Source organism: Varroa jacobsoni, unplaced genomic scaffold, assembly GCF_002532875.2.
Source record: "Varroa jacobsoni isolate VJ856 unplaced genomic scaffold, vjacob_1.0 scaffold_784, whole genome shotgun sequence".
Taxonomy (NCBI): Eukaryota; Metazoa; Arthropoda; class Arachnida; order Mesostigmata; family Varroidae; genus Varroa; species Varroa jacobsoni.
The window spans coordinates 218,167-228,440 of record NW_019213686.1 but is presented as its reverse complement, the minus strand read 5'-3'; the positions used below and the strand labels follow the sequence as shown (position 1 = coordinate 228,440).

The 10,274-nt window shown below is 39.5% G+C and overlaps 1 protein-coding gene across 11 annotated transcripts in view; it reads right to left on the bottom strand.

Moving 5' to 3' along the window:
- LOC111263707 (uncharacterized) overlaps window positions 1-10,274 on the bottom strand; it is a 54,234-nt gene that overhangs the window by 17,752 nt on the left and 26,208 nt on the right. For 3 of the 11 annotated variants that reach the window (XR_002682397.2, XR_002682389.2, XM_022839043.2), the window contains one exon: window positions 9,302-9,664. The exons of 6 other annotated variants lie outside the window; for them this stretch is intronic. Coding sequence is in view for 2 of the 5 variants with exons in the window: in XM_022839043.2 (XP_022694778.1) it covers window positions 9,648-9,664 (17 nt within the window). In the remaining 3 variants the exon portion in view is untranslated. Of the gene's footprint in view, window positions 1-214; window positions 589-9,301; window positions 9,665-10,274 lie in introns of those variants that run through there. 2 more of the 11 variants (XR_002682394.2, XM_022839039.2) reach the window with 1 other exon arrangement.

The window sequence follows — 10,274 nt, the reverse complement described above, 5'->3', positions numbered from 1 at the left end:
GCGCTCATTGAATGATTATCGCGCGCACAACTATCTACAAGACAGAAGGCGCGTCATAAAAAACGCTTGAAAAATTTGAGCAGTTATCATCCTGAATCACATTAATTTTTAGGGCTTTGTGATTCCACAAACATAATTCGCATTATAGTTCGTTTGTCTAGCATGAATAAACTACCAAGGAAACTTTTTTCCTTTGAGGTGTACTTAAACACCAACATTCTAAAAAAATTCATAAGAACAATGTCAAACAGCTTCAACAACACCAACTAAGCTTCAACTAAGTAGATGACTCAAACACCTGAACCATCATACAAACCACTGCAGAAGCATCAACTACCGACAGATTTATTGCGCTGTTTTACAATACGATCCAAATGAAACAATTATATTTATCGGCAGCTTTCAACCCTTTCCTTTCGCCCATGTTTCCTCCACGCACTCGTTCCTACACTTTTCGTAATGCTTCCGTGCATTGTCTAGCAGCCGCTGCTGGCGCTACGGTAGAATCCCCCCGGTACTTCCGCTAATTAACCTTTGTCGCCGGATGGGGCCCGATTGAACCTCGCCTTCTACATAGAAACTTATGGGCTGAATGCAAACGGGCGGACACATTAACACAAATTTGCCTCATATTGTTATTAGTGATCTCTCGAAAGAATTAACAAAGAAACTCGAGAAATCATGTTCGTCTAGCTGTCCCTAGGTAGTAATATGCTGTTAGGTTCAGAATTTGGCGGGTGTCCACCACTAAGTTATGGACAAGGCAGAAAGAGCTCAAAGCTTTTTAAATGGAAAAGGATCGTGATCGTCGTCTGCGTGCGTTGTTTGAGGGCGCGCAAATTTAAAAAAGGGCTGAAAAGGGTTTATTGAGGGTCAATTGAATATTCAATGGGGCAATGGGGAAGTTGGTGATAGATCAAAATTAAGTTGAAGTTGTAATTAACCGTCGATCAAAAAGCAAGGAGAAAGGGTACAACCGAAAGCTTTTTTGCACCACGTGAATTTTCTACCTGGTGTTTTAGCGGAGTCTTTGCAATTTGATAGTTAATCACAATGTAATCAAACTATCCGTTAGGCAAATGCGCGTGATTCGTGGGCAATCTCCAATAATAATAATAATAATAATAATACCAAAAAGTTTATTGCCTGCCAAAAAATGATCTAAATGGAGAACCAATGAGAATCAGCAAGTACGCATTGTTATTTACTGTTCAATAACTGGCTTCATGATTACTCCTCGTTTTTTATGCTACAGTGGTTAGTACTAGTGTATTAACTATCCGATTTGAATTGATGATGCTAAGATTAGCTTTCGTAGTGTCATCTTTAACGAGCTAGATGCATGTAATATCGCATAACAAGAACTCAAGCTGAATAACTAACGAGGTTGAAAACCAAATCCACCTCAATGTCATACATAGTCTTATACCTCACAGATTCGAACATTAATCCACATACAAACCCAGAACGAAATACGGCGCATAAGGAAGCTCATCGTTATTGATCATTCACACTAACATCGGCCTCAACTGTTTCACTACTCGTAGAAACTGCGATAGCAATATCACCGATAATGACAACAACAACATCAACAATAATGAACAATGAACAATATCATTATAGCTTAAACGCAATGGCAGAAGAAGGCAAATTCGCTTTATGAGCCATACATTATTGCGGTCCCTTAGCCCATCATGGTAATGCATCACTTAGGCTATTCACTACGCAATGGCTTTTTCACCCATTAGTGTAGCTAGCAGCAGCATCAAAAGTGAGATTGTTCTCATCGTTTTGTCGTTGTGAACATCAGGCCCGTCATTGCCTGACGCTTTCTGTAACCATCAGGCAAAGAGTGCGGGGCATGAGTGATCTCTAGCAAAGCCACGGGCAGTATAGGGGGCTCGGCTGTCCTCCAAGGACAGAGGAAGTGCGAAATGTTATCCGTATTTTGCAATGTCTACTCTACATAGAGACGACACACAAGCACTGTTGAGTAGGGTTGGCTGGACGTTCTGGATGCTTGCAGCCTCTAATTGCATAGAGAGATCGAGTTGCTGTCACGCACTTTTTTTCCTAGCAGGATCGCACCATTGTAGCGGGACGCAACTCGGGAGTGGTCGCTCGTATATTTAACGGCTACTGGTAATGCCGTCCATGTCGTTTCATTCAGCAACAAACTAAACCACTTAACAGAGTCGCTTATTTGAAGCGTTTCGAGGCTTGCATACAAGTAACAGGCTTGAAGCACTGAAGCCCGATGCGGTTATATCTTTGTCATACTTGTTGTCTGTGAGGTAAGCAGCGTCGTTATATGTAGTTATACGAAGGTTGTCCGAGTTAACGAGGGTTCGACGGTAGATGAGGTTAAAAAGGATTCGGAAAGTCCAGAGCAACATTGACATACTCAGCGTGGCAACGTTCTCCTTTGAAAGATGTTAGCCCTTACGAGAAAAAATTGTAAATGTAGAAGTCTAATTTCTCGTGTAGGGTTTTTCGTGTATTGAGCCGAGGTAGAAGGTGGTGCTAGTAATGTGACGGTTTTTATCCGCCTAGAAACTAAGTTCTGTCCCATTTGCCTAAGACCCAGTAGCGGCTAGGGACAATAACCATAAATCCATTTCCCGTGGTAAAAATCTGTTAACAAATATATGAATACCCGTACATCATGCACGATTTCATATCCGCACATCCTAACTGCACGCGCAATACATGCCGATATTCGCCAGTCACTGAAAAACCAACATTATGTCAATGTTTTATCATAGTTTTCCGCTAGCATCCACATCGATCAGGCTTAACAACTGTACTCGGTATATATTAGTAATTCAAATGATGACATTTCTCTAGCGTGATCCTGTAGATGAAAGCATGGCGGAGCGTCCAACCTAGTCGATTGCCAGGCCATACTTAATACTAGACGGAAGTATTTTTTTTTCCTCGATACCTCGTTGGTCGTAGTCTGCGACAAGGAAACCAATAAACGAATAGAACATACCGTAGTTCGTTTCTTATGCAGGTTTCAGGGAGACTGGGCCACGAGAAGTGAAATGACTTCATTCTAATATATGGTCTGTTTTTCTTATACTGCTTAAGGATCAACAAGAGATATGGTATTCTGTAGAATGGAGCTAAACGCATTTTATGTTCGTGTATATGCTCAGTAAATGAGAGAGGGGTCAGTTCTACATGCGCTATTATAAAAAAGGAGTGATTGATGAATCCCCCAGAAGAGTTGTTTGATTATTACTATCTGCTATACATCAGCAGATAGAAAACAAACAAGATAAATAGGTGCATGTATGTAAACTTAAAGCGCAGCTTACATAGCTTTACTCGTAATGCATTAAGAACACTACTTTTAGCTACATGCTTCAAGCAACATTCAGGGGAATCCAATTCAGTACGTATTTAGCAACATCGACAAGCTTACTTCGTTACAACTGGTGCATCAAAGCATCATCACTGGTTCATGCTCTACTGTAGGATTCAGGCACCTATAGACGGATGAGAATTCGTGTACTTTCATTCCTCAATTGTATGCTTCCGCCAGTTCTGGTATAATTTGGTTTGTAACTTACTTTGATGGGAACTCTAATATTGGTGAATTCTCACGTTGGATCTGACCAGGCCCGACTAGATCTTTCGATTGACTGACGATCGATCCCAAACCCTGACCACCTTTACCTTCTGAGTTCTTGAACTCATCATTGACATCTCCTTGGCTTTCGTTGTACAGTTTATTTATGCAATACATATCAGCTCACAGAGGTCGTACTAAAGCAATCTTTGATACGTTGCAAACCTGAGAAACTTAGTGGAGTTCGCCTTCGAAGCCGTTTGCCTTAACCCTGTTTTGTGTATAGAATATCAAAGTTTCTTTGTTCTTTCCTGTTTTGCGATCTTGATATAAGAAGCAGTAGTCTGGGAACAACAAAAAATTAGGGCAAAGTAGGAGAGTAGCAAGCGAAAAATTCGGGCACAGATAGACGATGCATGTACCATCTGCGCAAAACGGTAGCGCAACAAGGAGTTTAGTCACGTTCAGATGAGTCTAACACCCCACGTGGTGTTGGGCACCATGGTGGTCTCCGCGAATTATTTAATAATATAACATAAACATTTAATAACATGGATCCTCGTGGTTGTTATTCTTAATGCTCATCTCTCTTCAACGCCATCAGCAACGTCAATTCAAGGTTTTGGTGCAATGCGATCAATTTCTGAGTCCCCATCCGTGCGCAGATTTAATAAAGGGTAGCCAATGGGAATGTTCAGGAACGGCGCTAATTCCGTCTGGCAGCATGTTCCCCCCTACGTAAATACAATTATATACACAGACGCGTCTATCGATCAGGCACGTTTCTACACTGAAAGGTTTCCGCTTATTGCTGGCTTGTTCAAGACAAGCCTGACTAAAGCAGAGTTATGGTCGAACGGTGGAAATACTAGTCGCAACCTGAGAACGAGTGAGTAATGCCTTTGTCTTTATTATTCCTTTGTTTGTTCGCTGGATCACTAAGATAAAAAACCGGTTGGTGTAAAAAATCGAATTTATAAGGGAACTGTGGCTATAGGGCGGTGTTGGGTGATTCTGTTTAATGTACGATAATACAATTTTTCGTGTGTATCCACGTTGTTCGTATTATATAGATTGCATTGCTCTTCTGCCGTCTTCAGGTTAGTATAATTGTCGACAGTACGACAGTGTCAGCGGCGATTCAACGAAGAGTTTGTATTTGTGCCCTAGGAGATGTAGAGAAGGAATAGGATTAGCTACCACCGTCAGAGACTGCATAGAAGAAAGGGATATTCCCTAATTAATAGGTCCGTTTTACGCTCAGTTTTGATGCTTACTAGGTATCCAAAAATGACTTAAGCTTCAATTAATTATCTAACAGCTTATATAGTTTCTAACGGTATATGATATTGCTTCAACGAATCAACTTTCGCTTATCATTAATTGTACCAGCAAGAACAAAAACAATTTATAAACCTTTGTTAAACCAATTTATAAACCCCCTCTTAGGTCAACCTTATATAAGAAGGATTACAAGCATTTAATCAACAGCTGCTAGGGCAAACATTCTTTTAATGGTAGATTCATCGTTATACTCTAACTTTTACTTATTCGATATGAGCGCAAGCACTGGTCACAGATGGATCAACCCGCTGGGATAAATGGAGAGATAAAAATGTCACCAACGACACACTATTTCGTTGGTGATTTGAACGAAGAACGAAAAAATTACTAAAACAAAAATCAGTAACTTATTCTCAATCAGTCATTTTATATGTCTTTTTACTGCTAAAGCAGCAGCTTCTGCATGATGTTCCAACTTTTTACGCTACTCGTTGCTGTATATCGTGTCTGCAAGCCATGAATGCTGTTAATGTACCTCTATAGGCAATTCGTATCAGCCTTCCATTGCCTGTCAGCGCTGGATGTTTTGGCTATTTCATCGCAATATGCAAGGTTGTAGGGTAGCCGACTCTATCAAAGGCCTGGTTTTCACTCTATGCACCTTATGGCATGTTGTCCACTGGACAATCAACCACAGTGCGAGCCCCGATTAAACTCTGAACAACAAGGGGCACGGGGGCATTGGCTTCCGCAGTGCCGCTCCAATTCGACGTGAAACCAATTCGGCCGACATCCTCTAAACAAATACTGAAGTTTCTGGTAGCCGCTGCTAGACTTGCCTTGTCGAAAAAATGGTAATCCTGCTAGGTATCTGTGAACGATTGCCAACCATGAAAGTTTGAGTGTAGAGTTCGGTTCGAGCTATAAAATGGACCTTAGATCGTATATTAATAGTAAATGGAATATTTTGATCGAGGTAACTCTATTTAGGATACCGTTGAGACCGTACCTTTAATCGAACCCGAATAACTACATAACGCCATCAAATATTATCAGCTTTGACGAACATATCATAAGAACTAACACTAATTTTGGATTCATCGGTTTGCATGCTGTTTTTTTCGAGTCATAATCTAGGTTAGAGTGTACTAATCTTTACTTAGTAACTCTATTGCTGCCGCAACGGTCACATTTTCTTTATGAAATATTAATGAAAAACAAAATTGCCCGTTAATGATAATGACCTGATCTTGTCACTATTTAATTATTTTTTGCCACTGCCAAAAAAAACAAAAATAATATTTTTCCAAGAATCTATCAGTTTTCTAAATTTGCATTTCGTATGGATATTTAGAAAATGATGATGGAATGAATGCAAAATAAGAGTCAAATAATTGATGAATTTATGAGCCAAGGAGGACAGAACACTATTTTAGATACATCCAGCTTCTCGTCGATAATGGTATTGGTCGTTACTATATTTGACGAATATATAGAACAGTAAAAGTAGTTTTTTCGTACAAGTGCTTGGTCTTACGAAATAAAGTATATACAGGGTATGTACAAGGCTTGAAGCAATATACAAGCATTCATCAGAAATAAATTCCCTTGTTCGCGAGGCTAAACCTATTATGCAGACTCAAACAATACATCCTTGATAACGCACTGAACCTCTCAGAATCATCGTTACCATTTATTACTTATAATAATTATTATTTTTTTCTATTATTATTATTATTATATATTATAATATTATGATTATTTATAATTCGTACGATAAATCTTTCCAAAAACGCAGCGTAACATTGTTTCAAGATATCCTCCGCCCAACATAGTAGCACATTGTAAAAAAAGATGAACTTGATGAACGTTTAGTAACGAAAGTACACATGCTGCTCCGACCGAAACAGACGTTCCGAGTTTTAACATCGGGCATAGCCGTTAGATACCGTTTCAGGCGGTTAGCTCATTTCAACACGACACGAAACGAAGTCTGTCAACCACCGGTTTCGAATTTGACCGCCTCCCGTGTTTCTAACGTTAATAGTCAAATTATATCCATTTTAGCACCACGACAATTTGTTACTAACCCTAAAAATGCCTGACCCATCAAAGGTTTAATATAATAAAGACCATACGAGAAGTCACGACCGTAGCGTGGTATAATGGCGCTAGGGGTCACGCAAACAAACAGTGTATACGAGAATCCTATTAACGCTGTTACTCCGTCGTTATACGGACAAGGAAAAGCCGTAAAGTACATGTATGTAGAAGAAACAAGTGGAAAGGCTCTATAGAATAAGGCACGTTTGAAAACAACAACATTGCATCGCAGACCGTAAGCCAGTTGCAAAAGTACGGATAGGCTCTGAGAAATTATATACTTGGCAATAATACTTTTATACTGTTGATCCATTAGGTAATCTAGGTTTTGCACCTAAAATGTACGTGGATGAATTGAACGGAAACTACAAAGGCGACATTTTCCAAGCAAACATATGGCTGTTGGCTTGAGGATAAAACAACAAAGCATATGCATAAGGGAAAACTTTGACCACAGTTTGAGGTTATAGTGTATATCTGTTGCATTACCTAGGGCACAGAAAACAGTGTTTGGAATGCAGTCTTAAACTTAATATCTAGCTTGGGTACTGACTATTTAACAGTATTATAGTCTCCAGTACCTAAAAGAGGGCAAACTACATACACTTCAATTCACCTTTTTTGCAAAACGGTCAAAACCTGATAAGCGTAGACTATAGCTGCAATGAAACGCTTGAAGCGAAGAAATTCTGCTTTCGAACACGTTAAAGACACTGGTAAAGGCATATCAATCGGATAACTCTATGGACATGTGAGCATACGAAAGTGTCAACTTTTACGTCCAGTTCCGCAGTCATAATTCGCTATTGCCTCAAAGGGCTGGCGATCAATTTTGACATGAACGGAAATATGTTTACGCCTAGGTTTGAACCTAAACCGTTTCATGTTTGGCGAACCTATTGTCATTAGACCACCAAGGGGAATGCGCCCAACCCCAACCAAACGGTTCGCAAACCAATTTACAAAGCCTCTTTTACAAGCGGGTTACAAGCAAATTTAAAAGCTTTCAGACCACCAAATAAGCAACTGGAAAAAGGCCAAAACTAATTCTATATCATAACGATTCTGCGTCTAGGGGATTGCCTCATTAGAATTACATATTATATTATTATTAATTGAATTAATATTTAAGAATTAACGTAGTCCCTATGTTAGTTGAAATACAACATTTCCATCCTGACTTCATACATTTATTTTCGAGAGAGATACTGTCCGAAGCTCACACTATGGAGTTTCTTGAGAACCCCCAGCTCAGAGAGCCGTTATGAGACGTGAGAACGTTGTATACACTGCGATAATCGTTTATCATTCAGCTCCGGAACAGTGGAATACTCAAGCGCTATCGGCGTGCAAAAGGGTCTCGACTATTGTTTCTCATTCTCTCTTACACGATTACAAGCATACGCAAAGATTCAGCTGGCTCTATGGAGATCACCTGTTCAACGCAATAGCACTATGCTGGAGTTGTCTTTGTATGTAGAGATGGGGGCATACGGCACACATTAATAGCGCTAGGGTCCGTGCAACAACGTGTAAAAAGTTGTCACTTTATACGTTCCACAAACTAAACATAGCTAGCTAAACTTCGGTAATAGAACGCGACTGCCATTCCCTAGGTAATTTATATTACTATCACGACCAGATAGTGCTAGCAGACTACGGATTCTACTATGCGCGACTTTCTGGCACCTCTGGTAAGTTCGTGGATTTCACTTTTTTGTGGTTGGCTTTCGAAGGCGATGCGATCAGCGCCTTTAGAAATAGCAAGGTTGGCGGCAGCACTGGTTCGAAAAACACTCGCAACGTTGTCCGGCCGAACTGGATAGAAATTGGAGTTCCCTTAGTTACGCTACTCCAGACAGTATTCCCTAGAGGCTGCGAAGTTACTGAAATAACAGACCCCTATAAGTTTTCATGTCACGTAGCCTAATTTTGCTCCTGAATCTCGCGTTGGCTTTCTACAATATATTGCCATGCTCTCGTTAGAGCGAAAAAATGTGTCGGAAAAGCCGCTCTCACCATAACTGCTTTGTGAGATCTCATAGACAAGTCGAAGTACAGCCAAACATTAAGGCCATCTAATCTCAGCCTTCACTTGCTGCTATTGGCATTGGATCGATAATTTTTGCAGCATAGAGCCATAAAATCTTTGTCTTCATCCAATACAAGAGGCTCCGTCATTGGTGACGTATATAGAAGCCGAGTTGAGCTTGTTAAGATACTTCTTCTCTTCATAATACGTTTCACTGCCATTAGCTCCAATATATTGACTAGCTATTTGTGGTTATAATTAGCTGTTGAGCAGGCTTAACATAAGTGTCAATAAAATAATCAATATTTGGGCAATGTATAGTTTATTACGCAACGGCTGTTACCTGGTAGAGAAAAGAAAGGTGAAGTATGACATGAAGCGTACCCATCTTCTCCTATAGAGGACCCGTCGATTTTTCGAGGAAAAGCTGTTTTAAAACGTTAGAACCATTGTTATAGATTCAGGGTGAGACGTTGCGGTATCACGAACCGAGTTCTTAGTGAGAATTGAGGCGAAGTGCTGAGGAAATTAGTAACATAAACATAGAACACAACTGAGTCATTTTAGCTACGGCTTGGTATATTTATTACTGTAACCTCATATAGCCAAGTTATTGATGCTATGCCGAAGAAAATGATTCCGAGAACTTATTCATGGAATGTAAGCCACTGCAAATGATAAAACTGAAGGTTAGGCGTCGACTACCAAAACATTAACTGCACATAGACTTGGCACCTACGCTATATGTGCTAAGTTGTTCTAATATTTTTTTATTATGTTAATTGTTATATTGTTTTTATAGTTCGTTTTTATTCCTGTGTGAAATTAAGCAAATATATGTTTTTTTTTTTTATTTCCTTTAAACAACTACGACAACACACTAAACAACGACAAGTCGCTCTTTATATATTGTAAACGCATTGGAGTTCGCAAATGAATATCGGTTGCTTGAAACAGTGAAAACCATTGTCAGACGTTTGAAAAAAAATCATTAGCATAGTATTTTTTCAGCTTAAAAATGGGGTTCTCATTGTTTTTTTTTTTTATTACCCATTAATAAGTACAACAGAATCTGATTTTGAGTAAATATCTGCTTGCCATTGAAAAACAAGAGTTATAGTTTATGGGAATGCTACTTTATCGTGCTCCTAAAAGATCACTCTGATGTATAGTTTATAGATTTATATATACCCATGGATATGCGAATACGTTGAGAAATCGTTTAAAGGAGAATCTCAGATTAATAGCGTTCTGGAAGCGCGAAAAAGCATCTATTAT